At 47.1% G+C, this 27,393-nt stretch overlaps 1 protein-coding gene across 1 annotated transcript in view; it reads right to left on the bottom strand.

The window, feature by feature from the left end:
• mdn1 (midasin AAA ATPase 1) overlaps positions 1-27,393 on the bottom strand; it is a 79,774-nt gene that overhangs the window by 16,158 nt on the left and 36,223 nt on the right. The window contains exons 44-82 of the mRNA XM_069196410.1: positions 26,977-27,136; positions 25,770-25,886; positions 25,299-25,507; positions 24,222-24,370; positions 23,466-23,668; positions 22,751-22,971; positions 22,131-22,244; positions 21,411-21,540; positions 21,015-21,136; positions 20,495-20,631; positions 20,212-20,372; positions 19,767-19,887; positions 19,172-19,385; positions 17,109-17,352; positions 16,743-16,866; positions 14,921-15,088; positions 14,496-14,707; positions 13,629-14,019; positions 12,054-12,166; positions 11,146-11,809; positions 10,229-10,384; positions 9,362-9,638; positions 8,793-9,028; positions 8,455-8,550; positions 8,272-8,366; positions 8,015-8,139; positions 7,631-7,786; positions 6,871-6,980; positions 6,492-6,565; positions 6,102-6,285; positions 5,345-5,498; positions 4,626-4,772; positions 4,265-4,391; positions 3,792-3,897; positions 3,286-3,401; positions 1,622-2,068; positions 1,189-1,418; positions 620-763; positions 33-211 (exon numbers count right to left, since the gene is read on the bottom strand). Of these exons, the coding sequence (XP_069052511.1) occupies positions 33-211; positions 620-763; positions 1,189-1,418; positions 1,622-2,068; positions 3,286-3,401; positions 3,792-3,897; positions 4,265-4,391; positions 4,626-4,772; positions 5,345-5,498; positions 6,102-6,285; positions 6,492-6,565; positions 6,871-6,980; positions 7,631-7,786; positions 8,015-8,139; positions 8,272-8,366; positions 8,455-8,550; positions 8,793-9,028; positions 9,362-9,638; positions 10,229-10,384; positions 11,146-11,809; positions 12,054-12,166; positions 13,629-14,019; positions 14,496-14,707; positions 14,921-15,088; positions 16,743-16,866; positions 17,109-17,352; positions 19,172-19,385; positions 19,767-19,887; positions 20,212-20,372; positions 20,495-20,631; positions 21,015-21,136; positions 21,411-21,540; positions 22,131-22,244; positions 22,751-22,971; positions 23,466-23,668; positions 24,222-24,370; positions 25,299-25,507; positions 25,770-25,886; positions 26,977-27,136 (7,133 nt within the window). The remainder of the gene's footprint in view (positions 1-32; positions 212-619; positions 764-1,188; positions 1,419-1,621; positions 2,069-3,285; positions 3,402-3,791; positions 3,898-4,264; positions 4,392-4,625; positions 4,773-5,344; positions 5,499-6,101; positions 6,286-6,491; positions 6,566-6,870; positions 6,981-7,630; positions 7,787-8,014; positions 8,140-8,271; positions 8,367-8,454; positions 8,551-8,792; positions 9,029-9,361; positions 9,639-10,228; positions 10,385-11,145; positions 11,810-12,053; positions 12,167-13,628; positions 14,020-14,495; positions 14,708-14,920; positions 15,089-16,742; positions 16,867-17,108; positions 17,353-19,171; positions 19,386-19,766; positions 19,888-20,211; positions 20,373-20,494; positions 20,632-21,014; positions 21,137-21,410; positions 21,541-22,130; positions 22,245-22,750; positions 22,972-23,465; positions 23,669-24,221; positions 24,371-25,298; positions 25,508-25,769; positions 25,887-26,976; positions 27,137-27,393) is intronic.

Here is a 27,393-nt window from a genome sequence, read left to right as displayed (position 1 = left end):
TCCAGCTGTTCCTGCCGATGGCAAAAACTAACCCGGTACTGATGTGAGGAACACAAGTCCCGATGTGATCTGAGCATCTCAAGTAGCTGCTCCACTGAACCAGTGACCTTTTGCAGGGAAAGAGACGCCACGTCCATCGACAGTTCGTCCTCCAGCAGTTTGGTCAAATGTCCAGCCTTGAGCAAATCCTCTCCTTGTTCTTTCTCATTTTCTACAAAAATAAAGGAATGTTTTAACTCCTGCTGGAGGACCTACTTCATGCAAGATACAGGTGCAGGTAGGTAGATGTTCTTTAAACCAGAACCTCTGGAAAGTAGGGGCTACTTTTATTTTCAATTTTACTACATTTCTTTGAACACTTTTTTGTCTTTGAAAAAGGTGATTTGTGCCTTTACGTACAATGTCTGATTTTTTTTTGTGTGCACATTTTTTTTAATGGTTTGGACATCTTTATTAAAAAAAAACTAATTATAAGACCCCCAAAAATTCACAGAAAAGGTCATCAGACGTGATAGAAAGACAGGAAGCAGGATAATGAAAATGTGATGCGCACTGTGCTGGAGCCACAACACTGATTTCTTAACGAACAGGAAGCGGGAGAGTTCTTCTGGCTCCCTACCGTGCGAGGCCTCATCTCGCTGCTGTCCCTTCCCATCATCACTCTCTTGTCTTCTCTTCACCAGGCTCTGAACTGCACACAGCACGGAGCTGATGCCATTTTCCAGCTGCTCTGAAAAGTCAACTGGGAACGTGTTGGGGAAATCTGAGCAACAGAAAAAGCACACAAAACACGGGCGGTTATTGGATGCGTTGCACTTGCATGTATAATAAGCAGATTTAAAAACTCCTCTATTAATAATGTTAGAAATCTAAGGCATCAAGGAGGGCATCTCTTTGATCAAAAGTTATTTTTTGTGACCACATTTTTATTTTAACAAAGAACACAAAAATAATCAAGACCTCAACTGCTTAATTTTCATATCAAAACCACAGAAATGAATAAATCTATAATGTAAAAAAAAACAGAAGTCTTCAAAAACTTTATAAATATTCAGAGGAAGAAAAAGCTCACCAGCCGTCTTGTAAATATTCTGAATTGTGATATTATGTAAAGACACTAAAGGGTTCATATGATGTGACTCCTCTGAAGAGCCTGTGAGGTCCTATTAGAGAAGCCTCATCCCTTACCGCTCTCAGTACTGCCCAGAGTGAGCAGCTGTGTCTTCCAGGAGGTGAATTCTGTCAGGCTGTTTTCCACCTCAAGTCTGAGGTACTGCAGGCTCTGCGACAAGGCTGGTTGGGCCTGGTTGGCAGTCTGGGCCGCAGGAGCTGGGTTAAAGAGCTTCTCCACGGGCAACAGCTGAGCAGCCACACCTCCAAGCTGACTGAGCCCCGAGCAGCACGCCGAAAAGTGGCTCCTGTGGGTAAAACAGCATGAGGCTTAAAGCTGTCGAGTTTTATGATTCAGTATGGATCCCAGTCAATTAACTTCTAATTGAATCTAATTTTCTCTGCACCCTCCGGGACTTCCCAATCCACGTAAAGGAAAACACGTGTGGAATACTGCGGCCTGCTTTGGAGAAAGATACGCATGTGGCCACCTTCAACAGCATTTGCTTACCAGCTCTGCAACTTCCCTTCTGTAGGCCAGGGGTTGAGCTCATCGAGCTTGGCCTTTAGTGCCTTTGTTTCAGCCAGCATCCTCGTCACTCGGGCAGTCAGCTCTGTCCAGGCAGGGTCAGCTCTCCTCATGCGGCATCCAGCTGGCAAGCTGTCGGCGGGCAGGGGAGAGGGGCACCCCACTGCAGGATCGATCTCGGGGCTCCCTCTGCACGCGGGCGCTTCAATGACCTGCGCACCTTCAGCCGAGGCAGGGGCAGAGGGCTTCTCCTCCGGGCAGCACCGCAGGGTCAAGGACAGCTGCTCCAGCACCAGAACACACTGCGCCGCAAGAGCCTGGCTCCGGCGGGTCCACTGGAGCAGCGGTTCCTGAGGCGGCAGCACGCAGTCCGCCCCCACGGGCTGGCTCGTGCCCGACTGGATCTCCTGGATACAGCTCAGCAGTTTTCTAGGGGAGATACATCAAGAGGTGTTACCACTGCTGCCAGTATTGCCACAACGACGCGCCTCATCCTCATCCGTTTCTCATTTCTAAAGGCCGACGCGGAAACTGTGGAGTTTCATTCCAAATAGGTCTCAGAATGCCACCAATGATCAAAATGGGTAATTTAATCGAAATCAGTACCTGGATGGGAGACCGGTTGGGAATAGCTAAGGTTGTTGCTGGAAGAGGTGTTAGTGGGACCAGTAGGGGACGCTCACCCTGCGGTCTGTGTGGGTTCTAATACCCCAGTATAGTGACGGGGACACTATACTGTACAAAGGCGGCATCCTTCAGATGAGACTTAAAACTGAGGTCTTGACTCTCTGTGGTCATTAAAAATCCCAGGGTGTTTCTCGAAAAGAGTAGGGGTGTAACCCCGATGTCCTGGCCAAATTCTCCCTGAACTTTACCAATCATGGCTTCCTAATAATGCCCATCGATGAATTGGCTTCATCACTCTGGTCTCCTTTCCACTGATAGCTGGTGTGTGGCGAGCGTACTGGCCCACTATGGCTGCTGTTGCATCATCCAGGTTGGGGCAACACACTGGTGGTGGTAGCGAGATTCCCTATTACCTGTAAAGTACTTTGAGTGGAGTGACCAGAAAAGCACTATATAAGTAAAAGGATGATGAAGCTTACAGAAGAAATGTCATTCTTCTCCTTTGTGAAAGGCCATTGAAAGAAATCTGAAGGCAGATTAATTGTTGAGTGTGAAACAACAAGCAACAGATAACTGGCCACATTTTAGTCACACAGAGGATGTTGCAACAGTGTTACAGTGTTCACAGCTCTTAAGAATTGTTGTTTTATACTGGGAGGAGGTACAGTAATGATTTTTCGAGGAGTCTCGTTCAGGTATATTAGTTGGATAACAATATGTGTGCCACCATTAACTGATATTCCAGTAAGTCTGACCATATACATTTGTAAACTGATTTAAATATTACTTTAGCTGATACCAATATTTAACTAGTTGATGGGACGAACTTCTGGAAAGACACCTTCACAGTTTCTGTGTCCTTCCTACAACATCAAAATGTACTTGGTATGACTCAGTCCAGAATGATCTATTACTTGCCAAAGCAGTCAAAGATCGGATAAAACTGGTAACACTTAAGATTCGTCACCAAAAGTTACTTGAAAGAGCAGAGAGAGGAGATGGCTAAATAATAGACCTACCTAAGGTGGACCCAGTTCTGTGTAAGTCTTGCCAGCCTCTTCCTCTGTCTGATCAGCAGCTTGAGCAGATGAGCTGAGAATCCCTTACAGCGCTCCACGCTGCCCAGGCCCAGCTCCTGCAACACACAGCCGCCACTGAGACACTGGGGCAAGAACTCTTCAACTCTTTTTACTGTAACTCGTTTTACAGCTCCTGCAACACACAGCCGCCACTGAGACACTGGGGCACGAACCCTCGGATCAGCTCTTTTTACTGTAACCCCAGCAAGGGCCACATGGCTGGGTTAGGTAACACCGCCAACACAAAACTAAAGCAGCAGATATAATGCGTTCATTTGAAGTGCATCTGAAAGGAGAGCTGGCCAAGACAAGACATTTAACACAACGCTCCCACAGTGGCAGAGTTGGTTCAAAAGCAACAAATGACGAGGAGAGTGAGGCCTCGTTAGAGGGCTGTTCTTTCCCACCACAGTGTTTACCGCCGTTCACTCCTTCTCCAGTCTTACCTTGGCGGGAGTCTGGAGAGCAGTGTGCAGCGCGGCCAGGCGGGCCTGGGACCTGTAGAAATACTTCTGACAGCCTTCCCACGCCGCAGTCATTTCCGCCAACAGCCTGTAAACAGTCACATCCCAACTCTCACAGTTCTTCATCAACTTTTCCGTCTTATCTCAGACTCAGAGAAAAAAGTGGTTCTTTTAAATCGTACGAATTTGATTCACAGTGCGTCTCCCACCGAGACTGACAACAGGCTATAGCAGGGATACACCTAAACCAATATCACGGTCAGAGACGAGCCAACAAGCTTTAAAGAGCACTAGGCTGCTTCCCACACTTTGCAGATCACATTCCAGGTAATAAAGGCAAATCTAAAAAAAGTATTTTCTGCGCATACACCAGTGAGGTACTTCTGTGTTAGAAGGTTTGAACGCATTCTCTCTGAAACTGTCCACTGTTTCTAACAGGCCCCTGGTGTCCTTACGTGCTCTCCTGCTTGTCTGCAGCCTTCACCACAGATAGGGCACTTCTCAAATCCAGGGGCTCCAGGCACAGAGTCTCCACGGGGTCAGCTACTCGCCTCCAGGTCACTCCTTTCCGGTAGGACAAGCCTATGTGTAGCAGTAACACAGTCAGCAGAAGAACCTTACATTTGCTGCTTCAGATACAGAGCACCTTTCTGGTGGGAACTCTAGCCAATGACTGCAGTGGTCTCTTGACACAAGGAAGTTGGATTCCGCAGCAGACACTCAGAGATGGGGGGCAGCAAGATGAGATGTTCCATTACACAACATCCCGACAGTGGAAAATATGACTGCCAGTTCCCAAGACAGAAACAAACTTACCAATCTGAGCCAGCATCTTAAACAAATCCGAGAGGGCTCTCTGTTTGTGCTGAAGGATATGCTTGACCTCTGACTTCTGCTTCTCCTTTTCTGCTGATGGGGTCACAGTGAGCTTCTGGAGCTCGTGCACTGATGTTATGACTTCAGCTGCAATTACGCCAAAAATGAGAGAAACACAAGTTTTCATAACGCAATTATACAGTACTAGCATATAAACCTACATCTCTATATACTTAAAAGCGACCAGCACCATGTATAAAAAACTGCTTAATTGAGCTTATTACTTGTCCATGAGCTTTTATACTATGGTTTCCACTTCAGAAAGTTGAAATCTTCCCTACAGAGCTTCAAGAGATATTCATTTCAGTTTGCCGAACATAAGTATTTCTGATCAAAGAAGCACACAGGGATAAGCACGCTAATTTTCCCAGAAGCCCATTAATGCTTTTGGACACTGGGAGGAAACCGGAGCATTTGGTAGAAACCCAGACAAACGTGGCATAAACATACAAACTCCACACAGTCAGCAGCCCAGAAGCTGAACACAGGTCCTCTATGCTGCAAGGCAGCAGTGCTAACCATTATGTCACTGGGCTGTCTGCTTTAATTATCACGGCATACTTTTATTAATTTGACTAAAAGACTCTTTTAAACAGGAGTTTGCAGGTGTTTCTAGATCGACACAGTGTCATGTTTACACTGGACATCTCCATCTTTACCAGTAAACTGATCCAGCTCCTCTGTTAACTCTGGCAACGGACTCTTCTTGACCAGGTTGACACACATCTTCTTCATCTTCCCCGTGAGGAAGGGCAGGCGCACTTGCAGGGATGAGGGGTCCAGTGGGGTGGGTCCTTCCTGCGGGACTTCAGCCTGCCAGACCCAGTACACAATTCAGTTCAGTGATATACCCTGGTGAGCACGCACTGGGCATCGGGAACTTCTCTGTGCTGTAATGAATTCGCCTATTTCAAAAACTGCAAAATGTTTATTTTATAAGTTAAACTATTCAATATTATCCACAGTGCATAAGAACCTACGTTCTCATAGGCGTTAGGACCCAAACAGACTACTCACCCTGCAACACCCTGTTGTCTACAACAAAATATTTTAAGACACTGCCGCAATATTATTTTCAACATTTATATTGTCACTTATAAATCCCTAAGTTCTCCCAAGATGATCTACCAAGAAATATATCTTTCAATAGTAGAATATGATGTGACACAAATGAATGGATTTAAAACAGCAGTGGTTACTTCACTGATTATTTTAAAACTGGTCGGACTATTAACATCTGCTTTTACCGAATGTCACTAGTATATATAAAAGATGGAATCAGCGTAGCAAGTATTTCATCTCACAGTAAATGTTTTCAGTGGAATCTGAAGAAGAGAAAGACCAGAGCTTTTTCTGCGGGTCTTGTTATAAAAGTTAGTTAGAAAGCTAGAAGGCGTCTTTCCCCGTGAAGATTACCTGGGATATTTTTCCTCTCCCTGGGATGACCCTCTGCAGGGCTCTGTGGAGCCTGTGGATGGGCGTGTCCTCTGGCTGACTATCCACACAGTCCAGATCTGCACTGCTCCCCTGCTCTGTCAGGGCAGGGCAGCACGGACCGCTCAGAGCCGCCTCGAACTTCTTCACAAATTTAAAAAGGGTTCTGAATAAAAAAATAAGAGCAAGCATTTAAATCACTGTCCAATCTGGATTTACACGTTAGGCAGACGCATACATGCATGCATGAATGCACACCTAAATGATTCATTTCCTTAAAGCTAGGTAAATCTTTAAGAACTGATCGGGGAATTCGGCACATTAGAACATTAATACTCCACAACATGTGATATCGCGCTGTATGAATCTCACCGGTGAGTCTTTTCCACCGACTGCTTGATTGACCAGAAACTAACGTCATTCCACCTGGAGATTTTCACAAAGTCCTGCAGGTGGAGAGCGTGAGAAAGAAGAAGTGAACGCGTGTTTGGTAAAAACGAAACTTGGATAAACTACGTGCTTTCAAATGGCCATTAATTTAGCTTCACTTATTGAGAAGCAGATTAACTTCTACAGCTATAGCTCCAACCATGTGCGCAGGGCATCTGTGAGGTTAGGTCAGAACTGTAGCATTAACAGATGACAAAAACAAAAACAAATCCCAAGAAAAAACAACAGATAACAGGTGAGGCGAGATTCCCTAAATGTTCAAATGTTTTAATTTTGTTCAAAAGACAAGATTTCTTTTTACCTTCAATTCCTTTTCAATGGGATGACGGAGTTCACTGATTTTTGTCTGAACACTCTCAGAAAACTGCTTGTAGTAGTTGTATAAGTTCCACAAGAGGCTACACAGGGATTCTGCAGAACCAGACATGTTCATCAAATTGAGAAAAACTGTTTCTACCACACATTAGTGATGACAACTAAATTTACTTTTTACATATCATAAAACACTGCATTCATGTTGATCTGGACAAGCTTTAATTATAAATAGTATGAAATAGGCATGAAACTTTCAACATTTGTATGAGAATTGAGTCAACAGCCTGTACTAAGAAGAGAAATCTTCAATTGCCACTACTGATCTCCATTACATGCTTTTAATATTACTCATTTTATTTGGCTGACCACTTTACCCAAAGCAATCTACAAAAGGTACCCATTCTGGGAATTTTTCTGGAGCAATGTTTTGGGTGAAGTACCTAGGTCAGGGGTAGAAAAGCAGTGTCTCCATTGGCATTCGAACCCACAACCTTCCAGTGAGAAGTCCAGAACCCTACATACTGCTCCACACTGCTACCCTCTGTAGGGACTGATGGACACAGCACACTACTGCAGACTTGCAGGAGGGTTTTCACTTTTCAAACATGACCAAGCAGTATTGTCAGACAAGTTCAACCCTGATGCCACTGCACAAGTGAAGAATTACTTTGAAAAAGGAACACGGTGGGTCCGGTTTTGATACGGGGTGCGGTATCGGAGAGGCTGTGGGGGGAGGGCGCGCCCACCTTTCTCCTCCTGCTGAGGGGCGAGAAGCACGTGGCAATGGAAGGCCAGCAGCATGTCCAGGCGGGTGTGGAACTCCCCCAGTGAGGCTCCCTCTATGAAGGCCTGCAGCGTGGTGGACACCGAGGACAGAGAGGACGCCCCCTCTGCATCTCCATCTGTGAGAGAGACAGGCAGCCGAGCAGTCATGCCTGACAGCCCAAGAAAAACAAAATATTCTTCCCCGTCTTAACAGAAAGCTAACACTCACGCCAAGCACCTCTGTGAAGTTAGGGCTGATTAGTGAAAGGAAAATGCAACGTCTTTCCATTTTAAGAGTTTCACTTAAGTAACTATTTCATAAACATCTGCTGCACAAAAAAAGGCCGAGAGCAGCGGACCATTACCAGCCATGCCGCCCTGTCTGTGGTCCTGCAGGTGCTTCTCCACCAGCTGGTAAATGGAGAACCAGCGCTGGGTGGACTTTTCCGCGTGGCGCTTCAGTGCGTTGTCGAGGCTGCTGGACCAACAGCTGTGCAAGGTGGACAAACAGACATGTGATTCCCATAGAGCATCTGCTGGCGGAAGGAGCAGGCGACAGTAACGCTAAACACTTCCGCTTTAAAATCGGGAAGAGTCCTGCGACCAACACGCCAGCTCTTACTTCAGTTCCAGTCTGCGCCACTGTATGACGAGCCGCGTCACGGCTTCCAGCTCCTTCCTCAAAGACACGGACCGGCTGGCGTTGCTCTCCCAGTCCTGGGAAAGCGGAGGAGAAGTCGGTTACAGGACACTGCTCCGTCTCGCCCAGGGGAAGAGTCCGTCTAATCGGACGCGCCTGCCTTACCTGTGCTTTAGCTAGCAGAATCTCTAGGCCATTCAGGAACTTGGCCAGCGGGCTCGATAGGCTGAATCCCAGGATCCGCTCCATCACAACCAAGAGCTGAAACGAAACCACATGCGCACCCGTTTCACAGACATGTAGAGACACAGCGGATTCGGCAAAAATCGAACACCTCTGACAGCTACTTGCTCTTGCTTCTGTGGATCCATTTTGCAAAGCCTTTCCAACCCAACTGCGCCTGAAACCACCCGTGGCCCGACCCTGAAATTCCTCGATCCCCATCCCCCCCGTAGTGAAGGGCGGGGCGGTTTTATAGAGGCAGCAGAGCGCGATGCCCTCACCTGCACGAGCGCGGGGTGCTCAGGCCAGTCCTCCAGCCGTTGCTTGACCGCCTGGCCGAGCCCCTCCAGGACGGGCAGGCACTGCCGCGCCTCGGCCGTGTTGGGGTGCTGGTAGAAGTCGTAGGGCCCCCTGGATTCCAGCTGTAGGTCAGGCTGCCCCCCACCTCTGACTGCGTTCAGAAGGAGCGAGCCCAGCAGGAGGTGGCTCCCCATCAGCTGCGCATTCACATCCGAGCCTGAAAGAAAGCGTGCGGATTTCAGGAGGGACAAGGTTTCTCGTACCTGACAACGGTAACAAGAATGAACAGTACATTTTGCCTAGCAGACGGCCTTATCCAGCGAGATTGGCGGCCCTTAATTCCAGATTAGGAGATTTTAAACGTCAACATCAGGAAAAATGACAAAAAAGCAAATGATCCACGCAGTCCCAAGTTTTTATGAAACACCCTGAACGTATATTGCCAACTGTGATGTAAAATGCATGTTACATCTTGACGATTCTACCTTCTTAACAACTGTGAGGTGGAACACTGGATGCCCCTACAATAGAAAGAGACGCGGATACATACCAATCAAGTGATAGAAGCGCGTTATCAAGGGGGCTGCGATCTGATAGGATGACACAAGAGCGCGGAGAAGGTCTTTTTCATAACTGGCTGGCAGGTGGGGTTGATACCACAGTGAGCGAGAGAATCCCAGGCACAGCTGCTGATGAACCTGCACCACCATGTTCATGCAGCTCTGAGAGACAGAGCCGCTGTCTGCCAGCTCGCTCTCTGTATTCTCTTCCTCCGCCATGGCGGCATCCTGCTCGAGGCTGGGCTCCGATGTGATGTCTGCGAAATCCTGTGTAATAGAGCAAGCAGAGCTTAAGCATAGCACTAAGGATATAATACAAACCTAAAACCAGCCACATACATCTAACCAAATTGAGCATGGACTGTAAATAAAAAAAAACATCTGTGTTGGAGAAATATAGTGTTGGAGAATTTTTTTCCCCACTTCCCCTTAAAAGCCAGTCAGGAGTCCACCTCAGAAGTTAAAAGACGTTTTTATTTCACGCGCATGAGGGCGAAACACACACAGAGATGCTTGGTGTATGCGTCTCAAAGTGATTAAACAGAAGAACAGCCCTTTAATATTTGTATCTAGCACGCTTTCCTGCGCTGATCAGAATGGCAGCGTTCCAGAATCACGCACAGCTTCCTCTCCCCTATATGCCGAAGACAACTTCTTTCAACACAATAGGCGACTTCGTTTCGTAACATGCGCTCACAACACAGCAGCCCTCGAGACCCGGGGCTCTTCCACTCCAGGCCAAACCAGTGCTGAATGTCCAGAGCTCACAGAGGCCCCTCTCGGCAGCAGCAGCAAGACGCTGTTCAAGGTCAGCAGGCTCACCAGAAGCAGCCTGCGCGGCGGCGGGAGCAGGTTACCTTGCCGTACTGGGGAAAGGAGCGCCGGAAGGCCCTCTCCTCCTGCTCCTCCTCGCCGGCTCCGGGCCCGTGGCTGCGGGCGCGGTACAGGCTGGCCTCCTCCCGCTCTCGCTCCCGCGCGCGCCGCTCCTGCTCGTCCCACTCGTTGACGACGGCCTAGGAACAGCGACGCCTGGCGTCAGTCTCGCGGGGGGGACGAGGTCGCGCACGATTTTCTCAACGGCTCCCCGGGGAGCCCCGTGAAGACGGCACCCCTACCGAACAGCCCCAACAGTGAGACCCACCGCACTCGCACTGCTTTCCTGGCTGCCTAGAGGGTCCTGTATTCGAGATCTTGTTGCTGACTCTGAACAACCTGACTCCATCACACATCTCTGAACTCCTCCATGTGCACACTATCCCCCGCAGGCTCCATTCAGGTCACTCTATCGCTGTGGGCCGGACTAAATCACGGACTTCGGTGACCGTGCCTTCTCCGTCGCTGCTCCAGTGTTGTGGAATGACCTGCCTCAGACTTTACGCGAGAACTTCTTTCAAGTTTAGATTTGAAGAGAGTTATAAACTTGCCTTTTTACCGAGGTGTTTATCTGCCTACAGTCAACATGTAAAAACCTGTATGCTCTTTTCATTTACTTTTATTGTCTTTTTCTTTATTCAGGATGTACAGCGTCTTTGGGCTTGAATAAGCGCTTTATAAATAAGTTATCATTATCATCATTTTCATTATTATTATTATCGTCATTACTGAGTTCCAAGCTGTGGGGTGCTCTTTGCGCGATGTAACGTTCCCGAGATATAAGCACAAACAAATGAGGTGGGTTTCTATCTCTGTGCCCTGTGAAGGGGTGCCAACTTCACGGAACTCTCTTTATATCACAGAAAGGCTATAAAATGAGGAGAGGAACTGGAGTATCAACCTGGCAGACATGTCGGAAGAGTCCCACGGTGTCCTCTTCCATCAGGCCCTGAGACAGCGTGTGGCACTGCAGGTAGAGAAGGGCATTCGCCAGCAGAGCCGACGGTCCGGGGATCAGCCTCCGGCTGTCTTGCGGAGGAAGGAGTTTCTCAAGACCCCGGAGCGCGTCCAGGCAGGGCCGAGAGCAGAGGTAGTCGGCGCGGGCCAGGTAGGAGGGAAGGCCAGCAGAGAGGGAGGGGGAAGCCGAGAGGCAAGAGATGAGCTTCGGCAGGCCGGGCAGCGGGGCCAGCGAGGCCGACAGCTCGGAGGCCAGCAGCCTCATGCCGTGCTGCATCTGCAGGACGGCTGCCCGCAGCGGCCCCAGCACATCGGGGTAGAGGGCGTACTCCTCCCCCAGCTTCCTGACGAAGTGCTGCTGGGAGGACTGCCAGGCGGCCTCCTCATTCAGTAGGCCCCGCACGCCGGCCCCGGGCCTGGGGGGCCGGAGCGCCCGCAGCAGGCGCGAGAGCAGGCCCTGGACGCGGGCGGGCTGCGCGATGCTGCCGACGTAGTGCTGCACGTCCTGGAAGAGCCGCTTGTACAGGGGCTCCTTGGGGCGGCACGCCTGCTTCCGAGACAGCTGGGCAATCTGGTCTTCCAGCTGCCGCATCCTGGACCAGAGGAACCTGCGGTCACAGAGAGGCAGCGTTTAACTCGCCGCCGAGACGCAATGACAGCACATGTAGCTTCGTTCTAACACTGTAATTAAGCCTCAGATTATATGGATTACCTTGAGACTAGGAAGTGCATGCCATCACTCTATGTCTCAGGAGCTGCTGTTCTGTAGGCATTGTACTTGACGATTGGGTACATGTGGAATGTGCACTTGAAAACGCGCGCGCCTATGGTGCAGCAGACTGCGTTACACACCTGATACGGGGGTGATGGTAACTGTGAGAGATGTCCTTCTCTCCCAGCGAAGACCCGGACAGCAGCTGGGTGGACAGGCTGCGAGCTCTCCACTCTTCCTGCAGCGAGCGCAGCTGGAGCACAGACACAGAGCAGCACGGATCAGCACAGCCCACGCAGTGAGCAGCCATCACCCACCCCTCTGGGGCAGGAGTCTGCAGCTGCTCACAGACTCAGTTTAAGGTGCCTTTAACTGTTTTCCAGAAGAAAACCCTTCATGTCTTATACACATACATACTGTGCTGTGGGAGAAATAGACGTTAAGAGTTTGGGGCCTTGCGTTAACATGCAAGCTGAATGGGAACAATCACTGAAACAATAAGTGACTACATGATTTTTTAAAATCTCTTTCTACAGATTACTTCCTTCTACAATTTCTCTAGATTTTGTCACAAAGATATCTTTTTACTCTTCTTTTTTCCTCTCCCTGACCACTTTTGTTCTCTTTCTTCCACATTGACTTACATATCCGAAGAAGCAAAACGTTTTTCTCTTTCTCATTTTCTAACCGACATTAGCCTTGACCTTTTACTCTACTGAAAACTGTAACACACATACTGAGCATCAAAAGAAATCACCTTTAAAACACGATAAATTTCCCTGAAAAATAAATATTTTTGCAGCGGGTGTGCCGACACGTCACTGAACAGACAGAGGTAAACAGGGATGACAAACAGGAGCTCTACTATAAAAGTCACTGACTGGCAGCATGAGTGATCAACTTTGAAGCAATATAAGCTGCACATCTGCAGCATGCTTTGCTCCAGATTAAGGTTGCAGATGCTGCAGAGTTTCTGTCCCATTCCTCTCATACTGCTTGAAGAAGCACGTGCTTTTTTTGAAGGTTTCCAGCAAAATTGGAAACAACTACAGGTTTTAGACATCTACGTCAAGCAAACAGTGCAGAATGCTAATATAATCACTGACTGTCATGACCACCCCTTGCACAGTGAATTTGAACTCCTTCTGTCTGGGTGTCGAATCTAGATAGCCTAGATTCAAGAATAACAGATCTAAGTCTGCTTTTATTCCAGCAACCTGTTCAATTTGGACAATTGACAATCTATACGTTTATTTATTTTCTTTCTCTCCATGCATCCGTTAAACATGTTGTGTTATGGCTTTTCCTGCCTTCAAAGCAAATTCCCATCCTTGACAATATTGTTAGTAAGTGAGGGTCCCAGGACTTGATCAACATAGTACCATGTAATCGGGGTGCCCGCACTCACCACAAGTAGATTTGGTACATCTACAGCCCCCAGAGTCACTCAAGCACATCGTGGTCAGTCATGGATGTTCAAGTAATCACAATGACACCAAAACATTTAATCAATGTCCAAAATCCATGTGCTTTAGTTTTCTAAAAATATACATACACTGAGTGATAAGCTTCTTTTGATGCTCGGTGAAAAAAAAATCGATACAGTTTACCAGCACTACAGAAACACAAACAAACGTCTACAAAAGGTCTACAACAGAGGCACCTAAACCTGCAGCAGGCAGTTTCCGCAGAACTATTGCGCAGACCGAACTCACCTCCTCCTGGGCGTAAGTGAGCTTGTACGCTCTTTTCACAGCAGGGTCAAAGATGGTCTGGGGTGTCCAGACCTGGACCTGCAACAGGCCCATGTTGACCCAGAACACAGCGGACCGGGCCAGGGGGGGCAGCTCGCCGTCGGACAGCCTGCCCTGACCGAACTGCTGCAGGCACGTTGTCACGGTGGCAACAAAGCCTTCAGGAAGCAGGTCCGAAGGAAAGGCGGCGCCGAGCACCGACTGCACCGCGTCCACTGCCGCGGCATCTCCCGTCTCGGCCAGGCCCTTGCAGCTCTGCAGAAAGCCCTCCTGGAGGTCCGGAGAGAGGAGCCCTGCCAGAGCCTGCAACTGCCTCTGCAGCACCAGCCCCTGAAGCCGGCAGTCTGTGGTCCTAGGAGGCAAAGAAACACGCCTTCCGGTCTGAACCACTGCGGACGTAACGAGGCACTGACTTGAGAATTCGTAAAATAAAACATACTCGTGTTAAAATGGGTGCATAAAAACATAAGAAAGGGTACAAATGAGAGGAGGCCATTCACTGTTTGGTAGTTAGATCTCATCTGAGCATTCCCTGAAAGAAGCCAGGGTAGCGGCTTCAACAACACTGCCGGGTCGCTTGTACCGGACTCCCCCAGCCCCATGATTGAAGTGCCTCCTGCTCTTGATTTGAAGTGCAGTTTCACTTAGCTTCCCCTTGTATTCCCTGGTTTGTTTGTCAACCACAAGGCAAAATCTTATCACGTTCAGGGCATCGGGAATCATAACGAGCGCCGGCACAGCATCGCTGCGGCGTGATCACTTGCGTGTCGAGGTAACCAGGTGAAGCGACGGGCTTTTCTTTCCCTCCCCCCCTCCCCGGGGCCCTACCTGAAGTCTGCCACGGAGGCGGCCATGTTGGTCCACAGGAGCGTGCCGATGTCCTGCAGCTGCCTCGTCCGCTCCTTCCACTCTCCCAGAGTCACGCGGGAGCAGGAGAGCACCTCAGTGCCGGTGGGCTCCCAGCGAGCGGCCGTCTCGCAGCTGGTCAGGATCTCAAACAGACACTTGGACCACACTGCTCTGCTCATCAGGCCAGGACCCTTTGCCACAACGGAGGCACACCTCTGTTAGCAGGCCCCAGAGGACACACTTCCCATGCCCACCTCTCAAATCTTCAGCATTATTAAATTAAAAACGAATACATCCTGCTTTGAAGCAGTTTGGCACAGTACTACTGCAAGTCCCACGAGTCACTTAAAATATAAGGAAGGTCTGGCTCTCATTGTTCAAAACAATGAAGTGCACCCACTCACCTTGTCTGCTGTGCTCAGCAGCGTCGTCGGCAGCTTCTGCTCCTCGTTGGAGGTCAGGGGGTCCCACGCCAGCCAGTGCTCGGGGTCAGAGGTCACGGCGCTGCTCCAGAACACTGCCAAGGCCTCGGACAGCAGCTCGCAGCGAAGGAACTGGAGCTCCTCTGCCGGCTGGCCAGAGACAGGACAGACAGTGAGCGAGAAGGACTCCCATCAGAATGGTGACACCTGGCCAGACAGGATCAGACTCCGGGCCAGAAGAGCAGCAAGGAGACGGACTTAAGCCAAGCCCAGTGCTGCAGTGGACTTGCTTCCTGGTGCAAGCCTCTGGCCAAGAGGCGACTGACTGACTCGTGCTCTACAAACTCGTAGGAAAGGCTTCCTCTAGTGATACAATACTTCTGTTTATGGAACCTTGCACGTCAAGCGGGAACAATTTTCCCCATTAACCACTGTTACCTTCCATCTTTGTTTTAGGAATCATTTTATACCTTGATTTCACTATTGTTATTTACATGTACAGAAGGATGACATGTGCAGAAATGCATTAGCATGCCTGTATCAGTATTGGCAAGAACGGACTGGATTTTTTTGTGTTGGCATGTCTTTTAGTGTGTAGGAATGGGCGAGCCTCCTTACTAATTATTAAGGACAAGACCGTGTGCTTTGTACCTGGAAAGAGCTTTAGTTCTATAGCCTTCAAAGAATTAAATCTATCAATTTTAGTACTTCAAAACCCTTTTTGAACTGTGACTCAATGCATCTGATTTTTACCTCTAGTTTGCTGATTTGTTGCAATGTAGATCTGTTCAGCTTGAAGGCATAAGAAATTGTACTGCTCTGTAATACTCTAACTGTATAAAGCTTCGATGTTAAAAAGTGGAAGTAAACTGATTGTCTCTTTTTATCAGCTCTGCCACTGTCAGCTTTTGTTTTACTGCTGATGGTGTTAAAAATAGCCAACTAAAAGTAGTCAACTAAGGGACCATGGGGTCACCTTTGATCTGAGTTTTGCACTGAAAGTTTGCATATTTTCCATGTTGTGAAGGTGTCTTTAAGTCAACTTTGTAAAACACTAATACATGGTCATCTCTCCAATCTGATGCACAGAAACGAATGCACACATTTGTCTTTTTCAGACTTGATTACTGCAATGTAATGCTTGATCATATATATACACCATACTTATCAATATTCAAATTGTTGAAAACTCAGCTGCTTGGATTTTAACTTATACTAAAATGAATCTCTCCTGTTTCAGCTTCCTTGTACTGGCTCCCTGTGGATTTCAGAATATAATTCACAATATTGGTCTCAATTTTAAGTACTTGAAGAGATTGGCACCTGGCTATATTGGTGAACTGTATTCTTTTGCATTTGAACTTTGACCTTATCTCATCACCACAAGGCTGTGGAATGATCCCCTAGCCCTAATTAGATCTTGCAAGACTGTCAATATTTTCAAATCTTACTTTTATCCACTTCAGTTTAATTGTTTATTGTATGAAATGGTGTATTCACGTTTCTCTTTTCTATGAACTCTGTACATTCTTTTACTTTTGTTTTTATTGAAAAGTGGCTCCAAATAATGTCACACCAGGCTGTATATTAAAAGATCACCTGGAATACTACAAACCAGTTAGACTGGAACTTTCCTTACTGATAAAAGCAAATAGAAATTAGGATATACTCTTGAACACCGTCTGTTGAGGTATCTTTTGTACATATTTTCGACAACATAACTACTTCTACAAAAAACTACTTAACGAGATTGTCCTACATTTTCTTTCATAGACATAACAAAGGACGGAGAGCAGTTTCTGACCTTATCACTGTTCAGTAAAAACCAGAGTCCCTGGAGCTGCTTCACATTCATAGGTGTGGAGTGCAAACAGAAGTTTATGTGCTGAGAAAGATGATTCTTCAAGGGAACGGCAAGGTTACTCTCCCTAGGGTAAAGATGGAACAAGAAATGAAAGCGGGCAATTCCGAAGCCTCGGTGAACAGGATGAGGAGGTCCTGAAAAAACTACGCAAATAACTGTAATCATAACTGAAAATTCTATAAAATATCATAATGCAGTCCTCAAAATAAAAATAAAAAAAGAAGAGTATGAATGAAGTGGCTGTGACTCCACCAGTCAACCGATTGAGCTGGCACGGTGAAAGGAGGAGGCTGGAGTGGCTCATACCCCTGCGGGGCAGACAGGTCCAGCAGGTCCGCCGTCAGCCGGTACTGACTCAGGACGGCCAGGTGCTCCAGCAGAGGCCACAGCTGCGTCCTTCGGCAGAGCTGCCGGAGGGAGGCCTCGCTGGCCGGGCGGGGGTCCCCGGCGCCCCCGTCCTGTTTCTGGCTTGAGTGGGAGACGATCAGGCCCGTCGAGGTCATTTCTGACTGCCGGAGCTCCACAGAGGACCTGAGCACCTCTGAAATTTCTTCATGCCGCAATTAAATGAGATGGAAAAGGGGAAAATAAGGCAGAGAATTTAATAATTTGCGTTTCATTGCATACACTCGATAAAACAGTAGAAAAATTAGAAACAGTAGAAAAACGACCGAGAATAAGGCTGTTGCTATTTACAAATCAATATCCATTTCTTTCACTAGATGTGGACATCACAGTCAGAAGTACACTGAAAGTCTTGTGTGACTTGCAAGGTACCCTTTTTAATTAAAGAATAAAGTACAGTTTAATGGTATTACGTAATGGGTATTAACATCTGTGGTTGTGATGAAGAAATAAAAAGAAAATTCACATCTCTAAAGATAAAAACTATTGATAATTATAAATAACAATCAGTGCAAAAAACATGACTTTTGTGTAAATATGAACCGTTTCCATGCAAACACAGAGTCTAGTCCCAAGTCAGAATCTTCTGATCCTATGCTTATCCTGTTAATTTCATTAATATCACACGAACACCTACAAAATGTACAATCAAATGGCATTCAATAACTATACGACATACACCTATACCTCTTTTAACAAATATTAATTGGATGAAAATGCGATACTAACACGCACATGAATTGTTACCCACAGTTTAGCGAAAGCCAACTTCGAAACTGTGAAGAAGCACTATTTAGAAAAATTTCGAAACCTCCTCCAAAAGAAGAGAATGAAGAGGAAGGCATCATAGGAAGGTTTCATATCGAGTGTCTTTCCTCTAACCAGTGTGGGTGAGCCACGCACAGCCTCTGGAGCGGCTGGAGAGACATGTGTGAGGCAGTTCAATATGCATGGCTTCATGCGTTGTGTGCGCTTACTTTTCTTAAGAATGCTTGTGGTTTAGACTTTATTATGGACCCTAAAGGGGTTAAGAAAATGACAATTGTGAGTGCGCGTGCAATTACATGAAGAGGATACTGTACAGTATGGTAATGTACTGTACGTAGGTATAATTAATGATGTCTAATAACTGCAGGTAAGCAGTATATTTTATTACTAAAAAACCACAAACCAAAGTATGAGGGTTAGTTATTAATGCTTCTTTTGTCATTTTTGGTGAAAAAAAGTAAAAGTAGGGGGTGACATTTGTGTGGTCTGGAACAGATCATTTTTCCCTATAAGAAATAACGGAAAGAGGTTTTTCGTTTTTATGAATTTTTGCTATATGAAACAGTTTCTCAGAACAAATTCAATATAATACCATTTAATTAATGAAATCATAATTTAATGTCACTGTATTATGGTCATTTAGTTAATTAATTGTTAGAGCTCTTTAAAACTTCTCCACTTTGACGAGATTTAAATCGTTTGAATGATGTTTGAAATGATTCTTGAGCTAAAATCGTCACTTAAAACGCAAACTGGACCCGACTTTTATGACTTCATCTACTGGTCATCCCCTTCAGCTACAGAGTTCTGAATGACCACTCAGGGACACTAGAGGCACCTGGACTGGCAAATATATAATTTAATTGAGGTTACCGGGCCACTAGGCTATAATATTGAGAAGGTGTGATGAAAGAATTAAATATCTCAAATTGTATTACATGGCACATTTGTGTTTCTACGCTCCACTTAGTCCAGATAAACACAGACTTGAAGCATAAAAAACATAGCATTGCACACTCTGCTGTGCTGCTGACGCTCTGCGCAAGCCGCCAGTGTAGAGTGAGTCATTGGCTCCAATGGTTTTGTATCAGGAGGGACAGGGAGATGTCAAGTGAAGTAAACAAAAATCTTGTCAAAAGCACGACTCGAGTGAATCAGCCCAGAGAGGGCTCCGGCTGTCGATTTACAGCAGTTACCCGTGCAGTGGGGCTCTGGGCGATGGTTGGCTTGCAGAACCAGGCCCCAGGCTTCCAGAAGGCCTTTCTTGGTGCTCAAGCCCATAGCTGCTTCTTCCAGCCTGCGGATCTCCTGGCTCCACTGGGATCCGGTCCGCTCCGGCCTGAGACGGCACACATCCAGCAAGCTGCTCAGGACCCTCAGCTGAGAGGCGCACTCGGCAACAGACTCCGCCTTGATGGGCGAGAAAAAGAAACTGCGCGCTTAGAACTGCCCGGTCAATGGACAAGGTCCGGTCCAGCGCAAATCCAGTCTGGTCGTGGGGAAAAAAATAAATAAATCAGAAAACTGAATGAATTTGTAAAGCGCCAGCCCTTAAGGGACATTGGACAGGCTTTATCTTCTCTTTCACATCAGCCTTTCTTTTATGTCTCCCTGCGACACACTTTAGACTAAGCAATGCGTTTGTAGAGCCCTTAAGATGTGAGACATGGCAAAAGATACAGCGTGCATTATCGGCAGCTTCTCTGCCTTTCCTCCCGACTGCCTCACAAACCCGGAAATGAGTGACAACAGTCGTGTGTACCGTCACCGTCAGCCACACATTCGAAATACCTTAAATGGAAGAGGTTTGCCCAGAACCTTCTGTATTCCTTTCACAGCAGAGTACACACAAGTGGGACTGGAGAGTAATTTCTGAATGTTTGTAGATACTGACTGAACCTCCTGTTCACACCTATTGGGAGGAAAAAAAAAAAGATGAAGGATGCAATGGAAATCTGAACGGTTTGCCGAAATCAAGCAGCTTTCCGTGCTCATTTCCACAGACCGTCAAACAAAACCAATTCGATTTCCTTCAGGAAATATTAACAATGCAGAGAAGCTCAGGCATACAACGCACATCTGAATGTCTCATTGATTTTGTGCCTTTTTTGTCTACTTATGGCACATAAATCTAATAGAAAATATGTAGTATTACAGATATCTCCACAAGCAGACGCGCAGGCCGCCAGTCTGACCCTGCTTTGGATTTTGTACTCATACTTATTGATGTACTCACTCATACTTATTTGGTCCCACCAGGAGCCGGGGCAGTTTATCGACAAGGTGTTTCTGCACCCACTGCCAGTGCAGCGACAGCAGGGCGATGCCCTGAGGGTCTGCCGCGACCGAGCTCGAGACGGCCCAGAAGCGGTCTCGCCACTGCAGGAGGCCCAGGACCTGCGGGAGGAGGAACCTGAATGAATTAATGAATCCCGCCGGGTCTGGGCCCTGCCGGCGGCAACCAATCTCTCGGACTGAGGTTGGGAATGCAGGAGAAACCGTTCACAGCTTGCACTGACCTCAAACATCACATCGTCCGCGAGCAGCGTGTCTTGACTAGCCCGGACGCACTGTAGCACGCAGGCGTCCCACCGGTCAAAGAAAGAGCGCAGGTGGGCCAGCACCGGATGAGGCAGGTGACCAAAGTCTACTCTCCCTTTCAGGTCAAAACAAACACGCCTAAGTGGTCCATCTGTAGACCTTTAAATAACTGCAGTCCCTGAACTGCCAGTCTGCACAAAAATCTGGTTATCCAGGATCAATGGTCATAACGGTTTGCCAATGAACTGGTAAAAACAAAAGGTTTTCCCATAGAAAACAGTGGACATATAATAAAAAAACAAGATTATGATATCAACGCTAGATTTACTTGGCCTGGAACAAAAGGGGCATTATGCCGCTACTTTGAATCAAGACCTAAAATGCTAAACAAAGACAAGTACCAAAATATTACCAGAAAATTTTAATTTAATGTGGTCAACAAACATTTTTTTTTCCCCATATCCCCTACATCTACAGAATTTCTTTGTGTTGGTTTACCTTTACAGAAGGCAGTTGATAATCTCAAGGCACTGTTCGGAGCGGATTTCTTAGCAGCAAGACAACCCAGAAGCACCTGTTCTTTATGGGCCTGCTCCTCTCTGTCCATTAGAAGAATCATCCTTAAAAAACAAACAAAGGCGTAGGGATTAAGTTGTTTAATTATTAGTAAGTCATTTAGCACCATTAATACTCCAATACTCTTCACTGGTTTTCCAAATCTGGATTATTTACCAAACATGATCTGGAAGCCTACAACACAATCAGGTTTGTATTAGTACCAGTGTGATCAGCACACGTTGGGACAATAATTAGCTCTTTCAACTAACACACTCTACACTAAGTGTAAACCAGAAGTTCCAGTGACCTATGAGGAGAATGGAAAATACTACAGACCTGTTTGTTACTGAATTCAGGAACTCCAGGTACTCCATGTAGCTTTCCTGAGACCCGAAGTTGAAAGAGGTTGTTAAAATATCCAGGTACTGTTTGTTCCACCGCATGTCCAACAAAACCCTGCTGTCATCTGCAAAAGAGAAGGGAAAATGTACAGTATATACACGTTGTATTATCGCAGCTCTATAGTAGGAAAACAGGCGATTTCAAGTAACTAATAAGTCTGGAAAGAGCATTTACTAAACAATTAAAATATCTGGGGATTTAATATTGCTTCCGTCTTTATGAAACACCAAACAGTCTTTTAGTCTTGCAATTAGGATCTCATTTACTTTTTAAATTAATTCAATTTGGTTAAAAAAAACCCATAAGAATATCAGTACCACACACAACGCGCTATTACTCATTTACATCTTTTAAATAATCACTAGCTTTGTTGCCTCACGGACACGAAGGCTGATATACAGATTGTACAGTTTCACCTACAATTTCTGTTAACTACAAAATCGTGACCGGAAGACCATCTGTACTTTAGGAGACGTACACGTTTAACTTTTCTTCGCATCTGCGTTATTGAGACAGAGCAGAAAGTAAGCACAACTGAAAGTCAATGATTCTGACTGCCAGCATGTTTATCTGGGTCAAAGGGCAGTCCAGCGCAGAGGATGGCATTCTGGGAGTTCATCGAATTCCACACAGAGGATCAAGGTGATGGATTACCTTTAGCGTGGGACTGCAGGAGGCCGATCAGATGTTTGCCCTCTTCACTCAGTTTACTGGAGAAAGCTGCTTTCAGAGCCTTGACCCCTGCCTCCAGCTGGATGTGGACCAAATCTGCAAGACAGAATATGTATCTCCTAAGCAACACCTGCCTCTGTGACAGGCACACCGAAGACAGTACGATGTACAGGGCTGAAAAGAAAGACTTTTGCTAGGAATACTGCTCAGTCCCCAAGAAACAAAGCCATAATGGGATCTGTACAGTATACAACCAGAAGTAACATAGATTGGTTTAAATTACATATAGAAAATAAAATTCTAATATTCATCATTATAAGCAGAAGAGAATATGAAAATAGAGGTGTACACATTTTACTGTTCTCAGACTTGAACTCAGTATTTCCCCGACAGTAAAAACATGTGAACCCACGTTCAGTGTTTCCATTCAGAAAATGCTTGGGTGAGCTATAACCAGGTTTCAATATCCTTTTCATACTACTTTTTTTGCTAAACTGTTCCGCCCCCAAGTAAAGCCTGATACACTGGCACGTGGTAACGAGGTTCGGTGGCCCAAAGCTTTGAGGATGTCTGAGGGATTCTCGGTCGCCGTGAAGACGCACCTGGGGCGTGTTTGTGGCTCCTGGACAGGTGAGAGAGCCAGCTGGCCCTGAGGAGACAGTCGCCGTGGGAGGCCCTCTCGGTGACCAGCCTCACGGCTGCTGGCAGGCGTCGGAGGGCCTCGCCTTCGGGGTCCGCCTCGCCCCCTCCCACAAACACCTGGCCCTCCAGACTGCCGCCCTGCAGGGCTCTCCGCATGTCGCTCAGGCTCAGGGGACAGGTCCTGGGGAGGTCAGGGAGAACTACTAAACCTAATCCAAAAATGACACACTTCCACCCGCACTTGCAAATGTGAAGCAATTAAATGAACTTCTGCTCCTAATCCTGCAATGCAAATATAATTCATCTGGACTTACTGGGCCCTACCATGTGTTTATTGTTCTGCGCATTTAATTGTTCAGTAGCAGCCATTGTATGTTGTTGTGCTTTGTTGTACTGTCATTATTTATTATTTACTGTTTTGTAATGTATTGTGCACATTGCGTGAAAGTGTTGTACTGTGCAGATATGAATCCCAATGCACATGTACATATGGCAAAGTAAACTCCTCTCTCTCCCTCCTTCTGCTATTAGATACATTACTTTTTCAAGCTACATTAACACTGGCAAAAAATGTGAAAGGCATAAAAAGCTGAACACAGCTTGAATACAGTTTTGATGTTTTTGCACCTATAAAGCCAGCGCTGAAAAGACTTGCAGGGCTACCACACCACGTACCTCTTTCCCGCCAGGCTCAGCGTGGACAGACAGAAGGACAGAACCTGTCCATCTCTCCGGACGGTGGAGAAACAGGAGTCCTCAGCTGCCTGCACGGCTGAGGAGATCCCGTCTGGCCACACACCAGCGCACAGCAGGCCATCTCCCCAGGACGCGTCAGAGGCCATGGTCGAGACGTGCTTCTCTATGATCGCCGCCGCTTGCTGGAAGCAGGAGGAGCGCAAACGTACCGCGTTACCGCAACAGGACTGCTAAAGAAAACTACCAGAAGTGTTTCACACTGAAGCTAAATGATACCAACTGATACAGAAAACCCACTGCTTTACTCTTTCTCTCCAGATTGGACTGCAAACAAAGACTCCTTTATTTCATGGTTTATACTGTCATGACATCTACGGCTGTCACATCACTAAAAAAAAAAAACATGGAAGCCGCTGATTTTTTAAAAATCAACACTGTTTGGGATTTAAACCGATTTGGACACACATTAATACAGACATATTCCAATAGGAAAAAAACAGCTAAAAAAACGCCAATTTCAACATGCTGAAATGTAGACTATCATTTATGCCACCCCATAAAAAATGATGCTGTGAAGACGGAAAACATCTGAAACCTCAGAAGTACACAGTATTCACACGGCATCGTGCAGGTAGAGTATCGTAGCTGGCTGCCTGTATGCCAGCGGATCACGGCGAGCTGTGGGAGGGATCTCGCAGTGAAATGAGGACACTGAATCGCACAGAGTGCGGATACCTTCTGGCTGGATGGGGATCGCTGGGAGAGCGAGTACACTTCTCTGCAGGCCTGCTGGAGGGCGCTGGGCAAGCTCCGGCCTCTCTGCAGCTGGCTGTTCAGCAGGGCAGCAGCGTGAAGCAAAGAGGAGACCGAGGAGGCTGGAGAGCCTGCAAACACAAATCGGCGTGATCGGACATGAGCATCCCAACCCAGAGAGGAACGAGGGCGCTGACACACGCTCCTATATTTGTTTGTAAACTTCTTCCAGTTTGAAATGACAGTTTTGTATGTTACACCCAGGGCCGTCTCGAGGAGGGGGAGAATCCCCAAACGCATAGAAATATAAATCCATACATGTTTAAATATTTTAATAACGCAAACACAAAACTCTAATTTGAACTGGAGGCATGTCCCGCGATAACTACGTCATGGGCCATGAGCTGCAAAGTGATTACGGCAGAACTAAACCAGCCTGGGGAAAAAGTTAGCCGGTGGAAAATGGCGAGCACAAGCAGAGATCGGGACAGATTTAGAAAATTCAACAGCGGGTGCGAGAAAAGAAAAGGGAAGCAGAAGAGGGAGGATGCAAATGTGACCCTTAAAGGGTCTTCAGAATGGTGCGTTGTAAAAACCAGGAGAAACGGACATGGGTACTGATCTCGACAACGACGACGACAAGGATGCTGGCACTGAGACACCCGAAGGTACCGATAGCATTAGCAACAACGGCGATTAGTAGTTCTGTTGGGTTGTGTATGTCTGTTTGCGCCGGGCAGTCAGGTAGCCATTTCATCACCTCAACGCTGCTCCCTGCCGCCACCACTACACACAAGAACCCGCCCACCCTGGGCCCCGTGACACCAACCCCGCCCCGGGCCCTGCGACACCAGCCCCGCCCACCCCTTGAGACGGCCCTGGTTACACCACCCAGCTTGCACTCATGTGGGTTGCTTGTCAGCTGTTTCCGGCCACCATACATGTAAACTGAGCACCAGTGGACGTGCTCCCTCAGCGCTGGTCTCTTTGACACACTTCCAAGATAAACTCCGTATGTGAAGCACTGACAGTTGACAGTTGCTCCTTCCTCCAACTCACCCAAGATGGTGTCCTTGATCTCCACATGCACCGCAGACAGCAGGTTACATGTGCAGTCTCCCGTCACGCCAGCCGCATGCAGCACTGTCTTCAGATCCTGGGGGTCCCAGGGGGCTCCCTCGCTCTCTCCGGGAATGTAGATCTCCACTCCTCGATTCCTCATGGCACGGGAGATCTCTCCATGGACAGGATCCATGGTGAGAAACAGTCTGAAGGGGGGAGAAGCAACCAGGAAGGGCTTGGAATGCAAACATCACGCAAACATGACGAGTAGCTGCACAAGAATGTCGGCACATTTTAGACAGAAACGTACTCGTGATCAAATTCTTCCGAGAAGGATACTGTGTGAAATCAACGGAACGCAAGTAACCCGGTCAGGGTCTCGCTCAGCGTTACGGCTCGCCTGCTCGAGATGGGAAAAGGGGCATCACCGTCCTTTGCAATGAACCCGCGCTCCTCCCAGCAGCTCACCTGAAGTTGGGGTGCGGCGTGATGGTGGGGGTCGTGCCGTCAATAACGCCGCGCTCGCCGACGGAGAGCGCCCCGCCGGGTTCCAGCAGGGCGTTCAGGCGGTCCAGCACGGAGGGGCTGCACAGAGCACAAGAGTCACCACCGTCAAAGCGGCGCAGAACGCACACCAACCAGAACCGTGCAAGGAAAACGGCTGGTAAAGATCATGCCGCCACACAAGTGTTCCTTCCGTTTTACACACCGAGTCCTCCTCGACAGTTTATTAACTGATTATTAATTCATTAGAAAGAACTTTACATCCCTAAGGAACCCTGAAGAATATGACAAATTTATTGCATCATTTAATTTTACAGGAAGGGTCCTCTTCATATACCGCTGAAGTGCGGGGCCCAGCTGGGTGACGTGAGGCAGCTGTATCGTCCAGCAGCTCCACTACACTGTGTGTCAGGTGACGAAATGTGAAATTCGTGTGTCAACAGAATTATGAGATGGCTTTATGTTTGCCAAATGGTTTAAGTCCAGAGTAGAAATTAGCTTTGTCCCCAGGGTTATTACCCCCTACACATTTAAACACTGCAAAGACTAAAGTAGTCCCATTCAAAGGGCTGAATGTCCTACAGTCTACAGCCACCGTGACCTTGCTGGGACTGTGGTTCAGACATTCTGGTCCAAAGAGAAGAATTCTATCTTGTCTTCTGGTGCAATTCAATTCCACTCACAACTGTTAAATGGGAATTTCATTAGAGTTCCCAGTACTGACCAAGCCTTGCTCGACTTCTGAGATCTGACACTAGTGTCAACAATACAAATCTTCAAGGATATATCAGGAAAACCCACAATTTTCCACTCCTTCCAGCCCTACCGTTCTTATTACAGAGATCTATTGCAATTGCAAGGGTATAGTTTGATATAGCTATACCATCTTGTTTTTCCCTGGTAGAGATTCTTCCAAATACTTCAAAATCCCTATAAAATGCACAGTAATCAAAAGAATCCGTTAATTATCAGAAAATGTGCTTATTCCTGGCAAGTGTTGCAGCAGCCCATTCTGGAAGCACAGGGCGCAAGGCAGAACTTTACCAACGAACACGAACAGACAGACAATTTAGAGACGCTGAGTGATTTGCTTAACAGCCCTGCTGAAATTTCAAATCAGATTTAAACCGATAACCTCCAGGGTGGGTAATGTCATCCATTTGCTCCTCACCTGCAGAAGTTGACATTGTCCATGAGTAGCCAGTCACCCGCTTGGAGGGCCTGAATCAGCATCCCATCAATCCACTCAAAAGTACCATGAAGGTGACCACCCACGACCTGACGGTGCTTCTCCTTGAACTGCAGGAAACTGGGTACCAGCTTGGACATGTCTGCAAACGTTCAGCAGGTGAAGTTAGAGATTAACCGTTTCAGAGAGCATGGGAAGCAGACGGAGTTACGAGGTCACATGGACAAGCGTGATCATAAAGCACAACACAGAATGAAAAATGGCACCATTACTTCAGTTTGTCATGAAGTTTAAAAGGCCAATTTTCAATGGAAATATTCATGTAAAGCAAATATTTTAGATCTCTTCTGATAATTTTCCATTTCAAAACATCAAGTTGTTTAAGCCTCACTGCAATGA

This window comes from Lepisosteus oculatus, chromosome 2 (assembly GCF_040954835.1).
Source record: "Lepisosteus oculatus isolate fLepOcu1 chromosome 2, fLepOcu1.hap2, whole genome shotgun sequence".
NCBI lineage: Eukaryota > Metazoa > Chordata > Actinopteri > Semionotiformes > Lepisosteidae > Lepisosteus > Lepisosteus oculatus.
This window is presented reverse-complemented; position numbering and strand designations above follow the sequence as displayed.